We start from the raw sequence: 18,461 nt of genomic DNA on the forward strand, positions 1-18,461 counted from the left end.
GTAGATTGTGGGCCTGCTTAGGTTTACCAAGTTTCTCAATTTGAGTTTAGCATTCTTCCATCTGAAGCACTAGATGTTCACTATCCCCTGCGTGGCTGCTGTCAGTACAGATATGCGCTGGTTTAGTGATACACCAGCATGAGCACTGGTGTCCTACCTGCTGTACGTTCAGCTTCCTCCACTAATATCAGCTGTCGTATCATGTTGTCTTTGAAGGCATCCTGTTGTCTTGTCTTTTAACTTGTCCTTATTCTGTCTCAGTCTGGGGGCTAAGACTGAAAAATGAAAAGCTTTACATGCTGCTGTTCCCAGTCGACTGTGCAGTATGGTCACAGGCGAGACGAATTGAACCTAACAGATTCTGTCAGGGGATAAACGTGTTTTAATCTTTTTATTATTTTACCGTGGTCACTGTTTTAAGCTTCTCTGTGTCTCCATACTGATCAACCACAACTTCACAACTGTCAGGTGAAGCAAATAACAATGATTGTCACATTAAAGTCCTGCTAGTAAAACATTCACATGGGTTCTCGCATTCCTGTGCATGTTACTTTTACACATCGTATCCCCAAGTGTATCCAAAGTCTGCCTTACTCCTCTTTTGGTGATGGAATTCCCAAAAGCAGTGGCCTCCCCCGGCAGTTCAGGAACATGGAAAAAGTACCAAAAACACTGAGATGTCCCGTAAACTCCTCTACTCCAACTTTTCACCAACTAAAAACTGAATCCTCATGTTCCCCTGGTTTGACCTCTAGCGTCATTGTCAGGTTAACCTTTTTTCCTATTGGCCATTTCCCTGACTAATTTATGACCAATATTATGAATACACACATGCATTGTCATCATCTCAAAGAACTGTGTTGCCTGCATACATACTGACTTTGAAGATAAATCTTTTTCAGCTAAACAAAAGACTAATATTTAACTTACATTTAGTCTCCCTGTTAGTCTGGCTTAAGTAGCTGGGGCTTCTCCTCTTTGAAGACAGGCTCAGTTTCCTGTCAACATTTCAAGGTGGTACCACACTGGGCAGTCCTGGCAGCTGTGTAAACCCAGGGTTTGAGCTTCTTTACGCAAAGCCAAAGGTACAGTAAATCTGACATAAACAGGCTTAGTATGACTGTTCACTCTCTCTCAGAAAACAAACAAACATTATTTTGCTTAATATGGTGGGAATGATGATTGGCTGCATTATTCTTCATGTAAGCACTAATAAAAAAAAATGATCATTTGAAAGCAACGATTAATTTGAATGTCTTTAAGGCACATCCACACACAGCTGTGGTGAAGATATGCACTCTAATAATTTCACCTCCCTGACTCATAATCCATGGATTTTTCTTTTTATAAACTCATACTCAACTGTCCCAGCGAGAAGCGGGACAATGTTTATACAGAGTTATGGCAACGCCCTCCCAAAGCAAAACCTTTTGACGGCATGTGAAGCAAATTAAACCATTACTTTTTTCCTAGAGCAGAGGATGAGGAGGGGCCTGGAAACATCAGGAAGGAGATGGTGTGAGAGTGCGGTATGTGTAGGAGAGGTGGAGGACAACAAACATCCCATAGTACCACTACATGCTGAAATTTCCCTTCATGTTAAATGCCTGTATCTAATTAAAATAAACACATCTCGGCTGAGACATTTTTTTGGACGCCTTGGTTTGACTTTAACTCGGGAAGTTGAACGCCGGTTTGGTCCCTCTCACAAATGATTATTGACTGGCCTCGCTTCCCTCACCGCCTTAAACGGTGAGTGTCGCTAAACTGGAATGTTTTATAAAGGAGCCTTGCCTCTCAAGTGGAGTGTACACCGTTTAAATCCTTAATGACAAGAAATGTCAACTGAATGTTTTATGCGGCCTCACCTTCAGCTTTTGTGCGGCTGCTTATAATGCGAACGTAAACGCAGCTGATTTGCAGACACCGCGCTTTGCAGCACACCATATAACAGCTGCAAAGTTTCTGACTTGCTTCATTAAAAATTCCAAATGCTCTTTAATTTGACGTTTACTTGCTTACTGAACTCAAGTGTTTCGAATCCAATTTCAGTTGAAAATAAAGGTTTACCAAGCAATAATGTTTAAGTCTCAAATTAAAGCACTGCAATTTATTTTAATCTCATTTTAAATGACCTCACGGTTAATAATCAGGAGCTTTAGAATAATACTTTTTTCTTGAAAATACACTTATTTGCTGTCTTACTAAGCGTTAGACGAAGGCTTCTCCTGTTTGTTCGCTAAACATGGGATTACATCCAAGAGGTGGTTAGAATATTACTGATATAATTGTTTTTTATGCCTTTATCACGTCTCGATTATTGTAATTAATTCACTTTGTTCACTAGTCTGAAGGAAGCTTCTTTGGAGCGTCTGCAGGTTGTTCAGAGGCTTCTGTCTAAGTCTTTTAAGTACTCACATGTCACACTGTTACTAATTCAGTTACACTGGCTCCCCATTAACTTTTGGGTCCACTATATGATTGTGGATTAGACTTTTAGAGCTCTGCATTGACACAAACCAGCATACATCAGTGAACTTTTACATCCATACATGCCCAACCTGTCCCCGAGGTCATGCAAGCTGGGCCTGCTGGCTGTGCAGGATACAAGGCTGAGAACTGAAGGGGCATTGGCTACTGTGGCCTCCAAACATACAACTCGACCCTTCTGAGAGAGCCTGAGAGCTGTGGACCCAGTGATCTCTTCTAAAAGGCAGCTAAAATTGATCGATAAAAATTGATTATTGATTAAAACTCATTAATTGGGTAACCTTTTGTTTTGACGTTTTAGCATTTTTGTTGTGAAGCAGTTTGTGATATTTCTTTTGAAAGGTGCTAAAGTTTTACTTGCCTGCTTGACAGTATGAATGTGAGCAGAGGGAGCTAAGCATGCTATTTGATGGTGGGTAGGTGGATTAGAGTGGGCATATATGACTATAGAAAAAAAAGTCGCTAGAATCTCAAATCCAGTGGTCAATTTTCTTCCACTTATGCAATACAGGTTTTGTGGGGGTCATCCCTCAATCAACCTAATCCCCAAGCATGTCTTTGGACTGCAAGAAGAATCCCATACGACACTGCGAGAACATGCAAACTCCAAACAAACCGTCCTTGAGTCTAGGATCCTCTTGCTGTGAGGCCCCAGAACTAACCACTGACTTTGTCCAGTCATACTGTTCATACAGTATGGAGTGTAGATTAACACAGATCCACCAAAGAAAGGATTTCCATAATGAAATCACTGTTGCACTCATTTTCTCAGGCTGCCTAATATTTGTAACCCATCTAGCCACCAAGCCCTCTGAGATGAATTTGGCTGTTGCCTCTGATGGACCGCGTTACCATCATGCTGTACGCATTGATCTCATAAACAAAAGAACAGAGTACCGAGCCATCTGACTATCGACACGTGCTCATATAAACGGTAACATCCAGTGAATGTGATGCATCTGGGTCTGTGTGTGTGGTAGTGTGGAGTATATGGGGGGGAGGGCTGAGGGCATATGAGGGGAGAGGATCACCATCATCTCATCTCAGCCGTTTACACTCTGAATGTTCTTATGTAACCCGTGAATATTGGAGATTGAATCAATTGGACTAATGCAATCCAAAGAGATGCGGTACACACAAATGCATGTGTCACTTCACAGGTCTGAGATCGCCTGCAGAAATGTTCCCTCGGCTACGACACTGCAAAAAAAGCTGCAATCATCACTCAACGTAAAGCAAACTGAATAATTATGGAAATAAATTACAGGAAAGGATAAAGACAAAAATCATTCAGCGGCATAAAAGCAATGTAATATGTGTAATACATACCTTGGAATTATTTTGTATGACATATGGGGACAGTACAAACTCTAATAGCAGTGAAGTAAACAACACTTGCAATGAAGTCACAGTTAGATGGCACGTGACTAACAAACACTGCATCAATTTTTCCTTTGTTTTTGCCGCGGGTCAAATAAATGACAAAGATTTTTAATGTTGCAAATCTTTGCCACTGAAGAAAAATCACTCAAATGTAGCTTTTTACATTTTTATTATAGAGATATGGCATTAAAGCAGCATATCAGTTCCACGCTATAACCGTGGCACTTTCCATCTGTTGTTGCCAGTAAGTCAGAAAGTTGAACCTGAAATATCAGAATGGGTCAAGGCTGCTACCCAGTGGACACACTGTGGCAGTGCAGCACATTTTCCAACTGAGGACGTTTTCACTGTTAAACTTATTTGAAAAGCATAGACAGCTGTATATTTTTTTTCATCATGGTGATGTAATTAGTTTGGATGTACTGCTTTTGTTCCAGCGAGCACATTCTTGTTACTGCTGTACTTATATTATGCAGTTCAGTGAAATTTGGTTTGAAGCTCTTACAAAAGTTTAGAAGATTAAGTTAAAGCTATAAAAGTATCCAATAACTACACGGTAGCACAATAATACTGTGCACCAGTTCAGCAGGATGAGTAAAGTGGCATGTGCCACAACATCTAGTGTGAAATTAAATAGTTGATGGATCAGCAATACAGTGTGTTACATTGGAAGGATATTTCCAGTCTTTATTCGTTCTTGGCCTGGTTCCGAGCAGCCACAGCTCTGGGGGGAAGCTATTGTTCAGCCTGGTTGTGTGGGTGCGACAGATGGCAGTAGTTCACAGAGGTGAGGGCATGGGTGTGTGGGGTCCTCACGGCTTTCCTGAGACACCGATTCCTAAAATATCTGAATGATCCCTCAATCAGCTGACACACACGTTTTAAGCCATTCATTATTCATCTGACATTTTAATCAGAATCTTAGGGAACAGTCTAGTTAAATAATAACCTTTATAAAGTACTTTTGGTATGTGAGCAGAGAGCACATTTAGTGGTAGTTATCTGTCAATTAACTCAGGATAAAGAACAGTCCTTTCCACCTATTCCAGCTTACTTAACAACATTAAGTAAGGTGAGCCAAGTTAAACAGCTTTGGAGAGATGCTATCATCATGAAACTGAAATGTACGGATTTAAACTTGTACTAAAAACAACATTTTCATGTGAACTGAACATGTCTTTTCAACTTTGAAGTTCAGTTGTTACAACAACACCGCCGTTGTTGTTTGCTCGTCTAAAAGTCATTCGATCTTTAAATTTTTCCCATGATGGCAAAGCTCGCTTCTGCTTAACTCTTGCTGCACATTGTTTGGATTTTGTTCAAGCAGCCCATCACTATGGGTCTGGTTCAGAGTGTTTCTGAATATAACTATACAAAAGGATTTTGTTCCATACAGAGGGACAGAAAATTACACATCGGGAAAGCATTTTTAACACCACGCTCAAAAGATCAGGGCGACAAGAAGGACAACGCTGTCAAATAACTGGAGCACAACAAGAAAGCCAAAGTTTAGTTTAAACTGGAACTGCACAAACAACTGTCGAGGCATTTGTCATAAAAGCAGTACAGTTCAAAGCTGAGGTGATGCTGACAAATGCTTTGTCATTTTAATTTGACTCAGACAGTAAACACAAACTTTTTGGCACGATTTGCTAAATGCTTTGAATGCTTTAAAAGTTTGAATAATTTGAGCTTTCTAATGAATTTTACTGAGTTTTTTCAACACTAGGACTGAATATATGCTACGCTGTGCTGCACAGGTGTTTGTTAGATTATGCCCAACCCCCTTTATATGCAGTGATACCAGTAAGAAGGATCTCTGTTTGCACGGACATTCAGTCTCCAGAGGCTCCTGTGGCTATCAGCAGTGTTGCAGTATTGCATTGCAGCATTAGAACCCCACCCCATTTGTTTTTCGCAGCCAAAGTCTGTGTCATTCTCCAGGCATCTCCACTGACCAAAGAGCCCGAAGGACTTCCACATCTAACGTGTGGATGAAGAAAGGGACTGAACTGCATTTATTAGGGCTTTGTTTTTTTTACCCTGGCTTTTTAAAATGAAGCTGTAATGCCGCTTTGTGTCGTGAGAGTTTTCTGTCATGTGCCTCAATACAAAGCTTTAGTTATCTGAAATATACACTGTACCACTGCCTCACATTGGCAAAAATATACAGCTGCAACCACATACGCACACACGCCTGCATGCATGCACGCACGCACGCACGCACACTGTAAATAAATACAGAGTACAGTGACACACGCACGCACACCTCCTTGGCACTAAATGCCTCATTTCTTTTTTCAGCGGCACCTCACAAGTGATGACATGCTGGAGACCAGGAGTCACAAAACTCTCACACGCACTCACACACAGACATACAATCTGCCCAGGAAGGGACGGGAGCAGGTGGCGAGCCAGGAGTGTGCTCAAGTTCTGGCTGGGTATTTATAACCTGCAGGAGTAGGGGGCTGTCGCCTCTAAAAGCTATGAAAATGCTCAAAATAGGAACAAGAATTAGTTCAGATTTTCATTTGTGTGAAAGAGAGGAAAAAACTCCCCCCCCCCACCAAAACCAAAAAAACCAAACTCCTGCACTGTTGGTTGCATGTACAGATTCACACACTTCATTCTTCTCCACTTCATACGAGTCCGCCCATTCAGCTGGGACTATGTCATCATAATTTGGCATGCTCTGACACACACACACACACACACACACACACACACACACACACAGGAAAACACAAGCAAGGGATATGAAGCCGCAAATGATCTAATGTTTTTGTTCCAGCAATATCTCCAATATCAGAGAGAAACTACACACTCGTCACACAGATGTCTGAGCTTTCAGCTTCATTTCACTGTGTGTTTTATTAAAGATGCACAACCTTTTTCATTTCCTATTTACCTTTTTTGTTCTTTTGCTCTCTTCTAACACTGACACAGAGCATGCCACAATATGATTTACTCTAACATGTGAGAACACACATATTCCAGTGCGCATACCAGGAGGCTTCATGCATGTGGAAGTGTAGCTTGCACCTAAATCCATAGATGTTCCTAAATAGAGGCTGCAGACAGGCAGGCGGTGGGTCAAAACCAGACAGTAACTTATACCACTTCCTCCTGAACCTTTGATACCCGAGGAACATCATTTAACAGCGATCGCATGAATCCTCCCTTCCGCTGCTCTGCATACCCCCCTTTTTTCTTGGTTCACTGTTGATGACTGTGGTTTTAGTTTACAGTTTATTAGCTTTCTTAGCTCACAAGCTTCTGAGAGAGGTCTAAAAGGAACATGCCAAACACTTTGATCCCTTCGGTATGCACACTTCTGTTTATGATGTGCTGCTGGGATATTTCATAAGAGAGACAGAGCAGCTCTGGAGTCCAGGCCTCGTCTAATTTGGAAACGCAGTGGCAATTCTTTGGATTCCTTTGGTTGTTATCAAGCATGTGATGAGTGCATAAGTTCAGCCTCTGCTGCTGAGTCAAATGGCAAAGCAGATCGAGCGGGTGCTGTGGATGTAAAGTGAGAGCTAGAGTGTTTCAAACTGACTTTAACAGCTGATCTCTAATGACCTGTGATTTTACTTTGTGTTTATCTTCAAACTGCACACGTTTGAGGATGGAACTGTGCACAACCAGCGTGTTGATGGTTACTCACTTACCTCAGCAAGCTGAAGGATTTCAGGAGGTACCTCAGGGTCTGCCTTCACAGGGATTCCTCCAGTTTCTGTGTCATGTGCGTGCTTTTGTATCCCCACAGTGCTCGTACTGTGAATGCACCCCATTCTTGCAGCAAACACGCCTCTTGCACCTCTAATCTTTAAATTTCCTCAGCTCCTCGCGAGTGATTTCCTCTTCTCTTCCACCCCTTTCAGCACTTCATGTTTTCTCTCTTCTTGTTCTCCAGCATGTTCCTCCGTCCTTCTCAGCAACTCCTCACACCTCTGTTCTTCGCCTCTGACGGCTTACCCTGCCTCGAAACCCACCCCAGATAACTTTCCACCCCCTGACTTCTCTTCTTACAACCGCTCTTTCTCCCTCTGTCACCAAGAACCTACCCTTCAACCCGCATCCCCTTACACTCCCCCTGCGCCCCTTGCTCTCTGACTATCTTCACTCTGAAAACATACAAGCATACACTCACCGCCTCTCTCTTCCCTCCCGCCCCCCTCCACCGTTTCCACTTGTTAATAACTCCTTCTCTCCAGCTTACAGACCCTCAAATGTCTTGTGCTCTACACTTACAGACCCTCCAGTCTTCCCTGTCTCTCTCTCTCTCCCTCCCTTGCTGTGCGGGAGAAGGGGGCAGCTGTTTTGGCTTGTTGATGTCAAACCCTTCCCTTATGCTTTGGCTTTACTGCAGCTCCTCTCACGCTCCTCTTCCTCATGGGAGAGTGATTAGTTTGAACCTCTTTCACACATGTCATCCTTCTGGTCTCTGTGGCTTTGCTCATGAGAACTTAACTGCTGGCTTGATAGCACTGATCACTCTTCTCCCTCTCCGCATTGTTTCGAGGAAAAGTCTTCTATCTCGGCGTGTCCCATGGGCGTTTATGTAGCCTAAAACGTAATCAGCTTCACCTCCTTGTTTGACAGGACAAATGACATCATCACCGACCTCGCTTTATTTCCTCACTTGGATGCAGCTCTCTCTCTCCACTGAAATTAAAACAATGACACATTCTGTGCTTAAATTTTAGATCTGTGTTCATTCCTTCAGACTACAGCTCTCTCTTTCTGTTACACACACACACACACAACTGTAATCCTCAAACTGGGCTCCCCAGACAAAATACTGCTTCAATCTGGGGGTTTTTGCAGTTGGGAGGGGAAAAGCTTCAACAATAAACTCTTTTTAAAGCCACATTTTTAGGGCTTGGTTAGGCTGTACAAAGCAGTCTTTGGTTTAAATGTGAGACAAATCTGTGGCCGGGAGCTAAATTGGGCATCAAATCATCAGCATCTACAGCAGCAGTGAGAAGAAATCAGTGATAGTGAGAGATTAAAAGCTGTATGCTATAAATTCAGATAAAATCAAGGCAGCTTTCTTTGAAAACTTAACGTGTGGACATGAACCTCGGTCATTTTGTGGTGTGAAGTGGAAAAGGGTATGGAGGACCCTCCTGTGTGTGCCATCCTCTTAACTGTCATGGCGACAGGTGTGGGGGCTGGTTATGTGTGGATACAGTGGGGGATACAAGTATTTGATCACCTACTTGACCTATTTGTAAGTTTGCTCGCTTTCAAAGAAATGAACATGCTTTGACTTCTATGGTAGTTTCATGTTAAAAGGGAGATACTGAATATCAACCAATAACCCAGAAAAAAACACATTACACAAAAGTTATAAATAGATGCATGTCAACGAGTGAAATAAGTATTTGATCATTTAGTACTTGGTGGAGAAATCCTTGTTGGTGTGATCTTTCTTGTAGTTGGTCACCAGGTTTGCACACATCTCAGGAGGGATTTTGGTCCAGTCCTCTTTACAGAAACTTGGCAGCTCGAAGCTTCAGTTTCTGCCACAGATTTTCTATCGAACTGAAGTCTGGAGACTGGCTAGGCCACTCCATGACCTTAATGTGCTTCCTCTTTAGCCACTCCTTTGATGCCATCTTCAGTGTTCTGACTGAAGGAAGGAGGATTTTACACATTTTGCTTTCTCCCAAATCTTTCCTGAATGATTTAGATGCTCATTAGCAAACTTAAGATGAACCTGTACAACTGCCTTCTTGAGAAGGGGGACCGTACCACGATTTCAGTCTATTACAATCAGTGTTGGGTAAGTTACTTTAAATTAGTAACTTAGTTACATTACTAGCAGAGGTGGGACCAAGTCATTGTTTTGCAAGTCTCAAGTAAGTCTCAAGTCTTTATCCTCAAGTCTCAAGTCAAGTCTCAAGTAATGTCAGGCAAGTCAGAGTCGAGTCTCAAGTCACTGGTGTAAAAGTCCGAGTCAAGTCACAAGTCTGAAACTTTGAATTTCAAGTCCTTTCGAGTCTTTAAAAAAAACAAACGAAAAAATAATGTTGCAGTTATGCTAAATGTAAATATTAGACCATGTAATTTTAAAATCTGTGTTTTTCTCAACACATACAAAATAGTGAACTTAGAAAATATACACAAATTGTGAAATTGCACCTCTTTAAAATGCAGCTCAATTAAACCTAGCTCCAAGAATAATTTTCACCGACAGTTCTGAGATACGCTGCATGTTATTCTTGGATGCGGTTGTAGGACCAGCTTTAAAATCGCATGACAAAAATATCATACACATTAAAAAAAACTGTATCACCAACGTAGCCTGGAAAACATTTGCTAGTTAGATGAAGTCAGCTATCTCATCTTAGCATATTTATATGCATATTTATAATCATACGGTTCTTGGAGTGAGTGCATACACTCATGAAGTTTAGTAACTTCAGGTCACTGCAACAAGCCCAGGTACAGTTTACCGACGGATGGGTGCAGGACCTTGAAATGCACCGTGTAGAACGAAAGACCATCGTACGTATCATAAGTTTACCAGTCTCACAAATCGTCTTCATAAATACACATTCGTTAACCGTTTATTAATAGGACCTTTGAGCTCAACGGTAATTAATTAGCAGTGGAAATAATTTCTGGTACCCATCACAGAAATGTAGCAGTGACAATAATACTGTATGCTGTAATCGTACTGGGCAATTAGTGATACAAAAAACCTGTTTTATCCTGTGAATAAAAGTATATGTTTTTGTCAATGTACCATAATAACAGAAGCGAAACGCAATATTGTGTCAGGACAATTCACTATTTATGCACAATAAACAAAGGAGCATAGCGCGACAATTTCTGTTCAGCGCCAGACTTGCTTGTAACCTATATCAACAATTATGTTATGATAAAATACGTAATAACTACAACAGCAGACTGACCTTCGTGTAAATGCTTGGAGCAGACTAACCTGTGAGCTGGAGTGTTCTAGGACGTTATATTTGATCTTTGAATGGCTGCAATCCAGTCGCCTCTTTGTTACTTCGGAAACATGGCTCGAACAATTTCTCTTCCACGACGTAATCCGATAACAACCGATCTCTTTACCCGGCGGCTTCCCGTGGCTGTCATGCGACCGGCTATTGCAGTTAATAATACAACAGCTTCTTGACATTTTTGTGTTTCTTTTTATCGCTGTGTGACTGATTTTAATTGAAAGCCTGCGTGCGCTAGTACCGCTTGCCACGAGTTCCCAGAATCCTTTGCGGTTCTACCCGTGAATGACGTCACATTTTCAATCTCTATATAATATGCATGTTAAATTTTATATTTGGGGTGAAATATCAAGTCTTTTCAAGTAAACCGGTTCAAGTCCAATTCAAGTCCCAAGTCATTGGTGTAAAAGTCCAAGTCAAGTCACAAGTCTTAGAACATTTTTTCAAGTCAAGTCTAAAGTCATAAAATTAATGACTCGAGTCTGACTCGAGTCCAAGTCATGTGACTCGAGTCCACACCTCTGATTACTAGTTACTTCTATCAAAAGTAACTCAGTTACTTCAAGTTAATCGTTACTTTCAGAGTAACTAGTTACTAGGGAAAGTAACTTTGGTTTTACTCAGAATTCTCTTGTTAATGTGTTTCTTCCATAACTTTGCCGGTCTTCTAGCTTGCTTACTTGCCACAAGTGCACTGTGCCACCTACCAATAGAAAGGAAAAAATAATGTGCACATTTCCACGAGAGAAATCCCACGCCTGATTCTATCCTAGCCTGCTTTTTACATCCAACACAAAAACTGCAGTCGTGGTGCTTTCGATTGTACTCAGAACTCGGAAATTCTGCCTTCTGAATAGGAAGATGTAGGTAACACCAGACTGAAGATGAGCTGCATACAGGGCTGGACTGGGACAAAAAATCGTCCCGGGCATTTTGACCATTATAGGAAAAATCATAAAACCTTTGAATGAAAACAAACGCTGTTGTGACAGTGATGTACACTGTTCTGATGGTATATATGCATCAATCTATCAATTGTTTGTTGTAAGACTCAGATAATTATTTTTTTAAAAGTGAGACATTTTAGAGAATAAGAAAGTATTTCTTTGTGCCCCCCTTTCCCTTTTAATGCCCTACATGGACCTCTGGCAACACTTTGCTAGACCCGCCCCTGCACAGTTACCAGCTGTCAGCTACTTAGAAAAGGATCCTGGTGTTATTTGTCTCTCAGAAACAGTTCATAACTTCCCTTCAACTCATTCATGTCACCTAAAAGGTAAACCTGTTTCTTCATCACAGCTCTGATGATTCAGTAAGGACGTCTCCTGGTTTCATCTTCATGTTTCCCTCTCACCACATAACCAAACCGATATCATGACCAGCAGGTTTACAGCTGTGGCTCCAGCCAACATCAGCTGATACTAGAAACTAATATTAAATAAATTCTAACAACAGCTGATCAAGCTTAAACGTGCTGCTGTTGTTTAGCGCGACATCTGCTGGTTTCCTCTTTCTGGCGCAAAGTGGGCGATAAATAAACAAGAGAGAAAAGCCGATCAGCTGATCATTGATCGGTTTCATGATTGAAGTAGAAACAGGAGAGGGAGGGTGAGAGGATGAGAGAAGAAGAGGCAGCTGTGCAGCGTAAACACAGAATAACTCCAGCTTTGTGTCTTTTTCATTGTAGCTGAAACATAAACTGTGTTCCTTTTCACCTCAATACGAAACGCATGATATTTTCTCTGAATACCAGACGATTCCGTTTTTTACGGGACGGTTGGCAACTCTAATAATTAACCTTATGAACAAAATAAAGTTCAACATCAGTAACATAGCACCCACCCAGCTGTATAGAAACGGATGATCTGATATCCTCGTGTTGGTGTTGTTCCCAGACCATCATGAAAATGTTGTTCCAGGTTCAACATTGCAAGTGACCAATCACATTGTTGTGACGTTATTCCTTTGCGCGCCAAGCCATTCGTGCATTTATGAAATTCCAATGTTGCAAGGACAATATCAATTCTGCTTACTGTTTATTAAAGGGTTACGGTTAGGGTTAGGGTTAGGGTCAGGGTCCGTTGATCGGCGGACAGAGGCGGTTTCACGCAGCTTAAGTACAGTTTTTTGTTTTAAGCCGGTTTTTCCCGAAGTCGCAAAAGTATGACGTCACAACATTCTGATTGGTCACATGCAATGTTGATCCTGCAACAACATTTAGTATGATGATCTGGGAACAACACCAACACGAGGATATCAGATCAACCCTATCCGGTTGTTCAGTCTGACGTCACTAGCCGTGTCTGGGCCTAAACTCCGCTGCAGGTCCATATATCAAACGATCACTATGGCATTACTGAGAGTTGAAAAACTGTCTAAAGTCTTTCATCTTTAATAAAATGATCAGCGTTCTGCTCTACCAGGTGTAACAATTGAGTTTAACATCCAGGCATCCATGAAAACGGACATTTATGACATTTAACGGAGTTAGAAGTTAGCAGGAAGTTAGCTCGCTAGCTTCTATCTAAATATAATATAGCATGTCCTGACTGCGGGGTTTTGGAAACAAATTAAAACATACAGCTCTGTTATCACTTCCAGCATAAATGAAGACAGAAAACTAAACAGCAGTGACGTTTGTAGGGTTACTGAAGTTTGGCTAGCTGGTATATAATGGTGTGCTACGTGACCGCTAGCGACACAGCTATGTTAGCATAATATAAACAAACAAACTTTTTTTCCACTCGATAAAAGTTAACGTGAGTGTTCTCGGTGGTCAGGAACAAATGTAATCGCATGGCAGGATGCTGTAAAAGGACCAAACTTCAGCCAGGAGAACAACTGAGATAATCCATCCACAATACGAGGTTAGTCATTCATATACTGCTGCATGGGCTGGGCTGTAGTTACATCCTAAGGTTTTAAAAACTGAGCTTAAATAAATGATTAGCGGTAATAAAAGACGAGGGAGGTCAACAGTGATCACTGACTGTTTTAGGAGCTTTTTGAGATCAAATAGAAGAAAATACATAACATTAAACATGTTAACAACACAAAAGCCATATTAAACGCAGACTACTTTAGACCCGGAAGTAGGATTCGTCGCGTCATCACTGAACAACCGGATAGAAACTCCGTCATGCTAGCTAGCACGCAGTACGAAAAAGTCAGCATAACGAAAATAAACTCCAACTAAACTTGGTTCATATCTGACCCAGATGGACTGCAGGTTATAACTTCTTACCTGAAGTTCAGTTCACCTGACACTCTCGGACCAGCGGCCGCTTCGGGTCTCTCCCCTTGCCTCCCTTTTCCTTCATCCACCTGCTGGCATCCACCACTTGCTAATGTTACTGAATCTGTGGAAGCTCCGCGATAGCCACCACACGAAGTAACGAATAACGAGCCTATCTAAATCCCAGTAACGAGTAACGCGTTCCCGGTTTTGGCATAATAACTAGTTACCGTGCTCGTTACCACAATAATAACGTAGTTAACGCGTTAGTCCCAACACTGATTACGATGTAGAGTTTTACCAGATGTGACTGTGGTTCCAGCTGCCTTCAGATCAAGTTCCAAGTTTTGGACTGATCCACCATTAGCTCCATGAGCTAAGATCTTGCACAGAGCTCCAGATCAAGGGTGTCTGATGGTCATTTAAATTTCACTCACATATATTTCACTCAGTGACATGTAAATAAATTGAAAACATTTTAACTTTTGGTTGATATTCTGTCTTCCCCATCTCACTGAGGAGGAGCCAGACATTTGAAACACCCGGGGCTTAGCCCTAAAGGGTAGTATGCATGTGGGATTTTTTTTATTTTTTTTTTGAGGGGGGGGGTGTAGAAATGACTGAAAGATTAATAGGCTCTGTTTTGAGTTTTGTTCAAAAAAGAATGACTTCATATAGGGAAATATATATATCACACATGCAGGACACCTTAAACTAGTTTTTTAATTGAGCAGCAAGACAGAACGAAGTCGGGGCTGTATCAAGACACAGGGACTAAACCCCAATTCAACCAGACCCAGAACTGATCCAGAATTAAAACAGGACTACAACAGTTCAAAAGCAGGATTACTGAGGACTTAACCAAGACATAACCACAATCAGAACTAGATGATAGTAGCACTAAAAATCATCATAGACCTGCACTACACTTATTTATTTAATTCTACCAAAGTACAATATTTAGATTGAGAAAAGTTTATATAATTATTTAGCCTTGTTGTGCAAACAAGCCTGCAGAACTTAATAAATATAGAATTTGAAAAATAGCAAACCTAAAAAGAAACACTAGGTACGAGATACATGAGTACCTATGATACAGTGATACTTTTAGTAAGCAACCATTTGACTAACATGTGTGTCTCACCTGCTCTTGTTCATCTCTGTTCTGTCCTCATTCTCCATCTCAATCTCTGCTCCTCTCTCTCCCTCTTTGTGCTGACAATCATCAAATATACAGTTGAAACCAGATATTTACAAACTCTTCAGATCAAAACACAAACACTTTTTTAATTGTAACATCAAATCAGACTAAATGTTTATTTTTTTAGATTGATAAATATAAAAACATATTTGTTAACTTTAAGAGTAAAGAGAGAAACTGTCTGTGTTTTTTAATTGCAAATGGCACCAAATTGTATTCAAATTGAGCCACACTTATGGAGCTCCACGATTCTTTTCCTGGTGTTTTGGTTGACATCTCTTGATTTTCCCATGTCAAAGAAACAGGCTCTGTGTTTTGCCTTATATGCATCCACAGCTGTGCCACCAATTTACTCACATGGACTCTACTAACCTATCAGAAGCTTCTTCAGCTCAGAATGGAATCGTCTGGAGTTTTCTTATTATTTAACAATAAACTTAGTGTACATGTACTCCTAAATTTAATGAAAGTGATAAAAAATAGACAGCTCTGTCTCGCTTTATTCTGACATTTAACTAATTCAAAATATATTTCAATATTTATCTAAAACAAAAGTTTACTCTAAATTGATGTTGTACAGTAAAAATGTTTTATGTTTTCTCCCTAAAGTGTATGTAAATATCTGGTTACAAATGTGAATATCCTGCTGTGTACTGAAATCCCTCTTGTTTTGCATAGAAATATACTGAACAACATACAAAACATAATATATAAAATAACATCTACCTGAGTTTTTTCTTTGAAAGAACCCTCTAATGTCCATTCTTATATTTCAGTACATAACTGAAACCGAATTAGTCGGGGAGGGTAAGAACTGAAAATATGAAATAAACACACGTAAGCTAAGACTCTCTAAAAAATAGCATTTGTTCGGCTTTTCATTTCGCCATTTGTTGATTCACTTGAAGAGCAAGTAAAATAATATTGGTCAAGTGATCAGTTTCATATCAATCTTTCGTGATGCACCGTCATATTTACATTATTTGTACGGTACGAATGATTTGCTTTGGTACCTGCTCAAACTTAAGCTCTCCTTAGTATGGCTGGCTCCGTCTCTCCAACAGCGCACTCACGGGCAGCAGCTCCCCCCGCCCCCTCGCTCAGTCGCTTAGTGCCTGAGCTTGGATCATACCAATATCAGGGGGGGATTCACGCACAGTCGTAAATTCCCACAGTGTGCACTATGTGCTTCGAATATTGTGTGTACTTTTTGTTTTATACAGTTGTCAGCCAGGCATCTAACTATGAAAAAATTACACTCCAAAATACCCCGGGCTTCTGACAAAACAACCCGGGCTTAAGCCCCGTAAGCCACCCCCACGCTCCGCCCCTGCATCTCAGCACAACAAAGCACTCAGACCATGATTCTGCTCGCTAAAACTGCTCAACAGGACAGGTTATTGTAAAAAACACTGTTTTCCCCAATCCTCATGTTAAAACTGTTTTCACTGAAACAGAGTACCACAATGAAAGGGCACTCAGATCTTTACCCAAGTAAAAGGAACAGCACTGCAGTTCATATAAATAATATGCTACCCCTCACTCTCCCAGTTGATGCACCTATGGTATCTTTCTTGATGTGTTCACAAGATTTTCAGAAAACGTGACCTTTGACCTTGAGGTCGAGGACACTGATATTCAAACTCGACAGAGATCTTTAGTAGACGCACATATTGTATAAGTTTCAAAATCCTACGTCCCTTGTTCTGAAGTTGTCACATTCACAAATTTGGATGTCCCGGTGGGGTGGCGACAATACCCCATCAGCCTTTTATGGCTGAGAGACAATTAAAATAACACTATTACAAAAAGTGTTTGATCTAAATCAGGGGTCTCAAACTTAAATTAACTGCACTCTCATTTCAGTGGAGGGCCACTGTGGTGGGGCGTGGTCTGCGGGGCCGTGCGGACGCACCTGCACGGCATCCGCAATCACGCCCGCCGTGTTAAAACACGGGGACTCAGGGGTTGGTGGTGGTGTGGTGTGATGTGAATCTAATAAAGTTGGCTCTGAACGTCGCTCCGTGGTCCCGCCGTGCCTTATTCATGCCACATTGGTGCCGAAACCCAGGAGGCGGCATGGCGGGTACCTACCAGAGCCAGGAAAGGAAAGAGCTGGCCGAGAGGGTGGCCGAAATAGCGGCCACCCAGCGGAAGCAGGCGGCGGAGGTGCGTCGCCAACAGGAAGAGCTGCGGAAGGAGAGCGAACGCCACCTGGGGAAGATGGCAGAGCTGGCAGCGCTGCTCTGGGCCTGGGCGCCACCCCCACAAGTGTGTCCCGAGGACAGTGAAGCGGTGGAGGAGCCGTGTGGGTCACCTCGGCAGCCGGAGGTGGTGGACGAGCCACGCGGGGGTCCGAGCCTGCCGGAGGAGGAGGAGCAGCCGGGTGAAGGGCTGCTCCTGCCGGGAGCGGTGGAGGAGCCGCTCCAATCGGAGGCCGAGGACGAGGCGGGCGAGGGTCTACACCTGCCGGAGGCAGAGGAGTCGCTCCACCCAGAGGTGGGCGAGGGGCTGTGCCTGTTGGGGGCGGAGGCGCAGTGCGGGGAGCCGCTCCAAACGGGAGTGGCGGAGGCGGTGGCGGAGCAGCTGTGCGGGGAGCCGCTCCAAACGGGAGTGGCGGAGGCGGTGGCGGAGCAGCTGTGCGGGGAGACGGAGGTCCCTGCTCCAGGGCAACCTGTGCAGCCGGAGTTGGAGGCAGAGGAGCGGGACAGCCCCGCCAGGCCGGGGATCGGCGGGCTGGCTAGTCCAGCCTCGCTGCCACCAGTCGATTCTGCGCGCCTGACGTCTGCCCAGCCGCCTGTGTGCAGGAGCTCACGGCCATGCCTGGGGGGCCGTGTCCGCTTGCTACGCGGCCGACCTCCGGACCAGCTTCGCCGTTGCCGCTGGATGCGCGGGCGGCCACCAGAACGGACGCTTCCCCGTCGCTTGGTCAGGGGCTGGGGCGCCGATGTTTAGGGGCCGAGTCTCGCCCCAGTTCGCGGGGGGGGGGGGGGAGTAGGTTCGGCCAGATTGCTCCCCGGCCTCAATCGGGCGATGGGGGTATGTGGTGGGGCGTGGTCTGCGGGGCCGTGCGGACGCACCTGCACGGCATCCGCAATCACGCCCGCCGTGTTAAAACACGGGGACTCAGGGGTTGGTGGTGGTGTGGTGTGATGTGAATCTAATAAAGTTG

At 42.9% G+C, this 18,461-nt stretch overlaps 1 protein-coding gene and 1 long non-coding RNA gene across 6 annotated transcripts in view; both read right to left on the reverse strand.

Annotated features, from left to right (window-relative positions):
- LOC309707187 (tensin-2-like) overlaps nt 1–14,201 on the reverse strand; it is a 36,952-nt gene extending 22,751 nt beyond the window's left edge. For 3 of the 5 annotated variants that reach the window (XM_082534343.1, XM_082534342.1, XM_082534341.1), the window contains exons 1-2: nt 14,098–14,201; nt 7,545–8,541 (exon numbers count right to left, since the gene is read on the reverse strand). In XM_082534343.1, the coding sequence (XP_082390469.1) occupies nt 7,545–7,667 (123 nt within the window). In that variant the 5' untranslated portion in view covers nt 7,668–8,541; nt 14,098–14,201. Of the gene's footprint in view, nt 1–157; nt 272–7,544; nt 8,542–14,097 lie in introns of those variants that run through there. The other 2 variants (XM_082534345.1, XM_082534344.1) reach the window with 2 other exon arrangements.
- Nucleotides 14,202–14,696: 495 nt separating this feature from the next.
- LOC309706089 lies at nt 14,697–16,614 on the reverse strand. Its single transcript, XR_014276670.1, has 3 exons — nt 16,303–16,614; nt 16,016–16,103; nt 14,697–15,303 (listed from the first exon to the last, which is right to left on the reverse strand). It is a non-coding gene; the product is annotated as an uncharacterized lncRNA (long non-coding RNA).
- Nucleotides 16,615–18,461: the final 1,847 nt, after the last annotated feature.

Source organism: Aulonocara stuartgranti (assembly GCF_965226115.1).
Source record: "Aulonocara stuartgranti genome assembly, chromosome: 5".
NCBI classification, from domain to species: Eukaryota; Metazoa; Chordata; class Actinopteri; order Cichliformes; family Cichlidae; genus Aulonocara; species Aulonocara stuartgranti.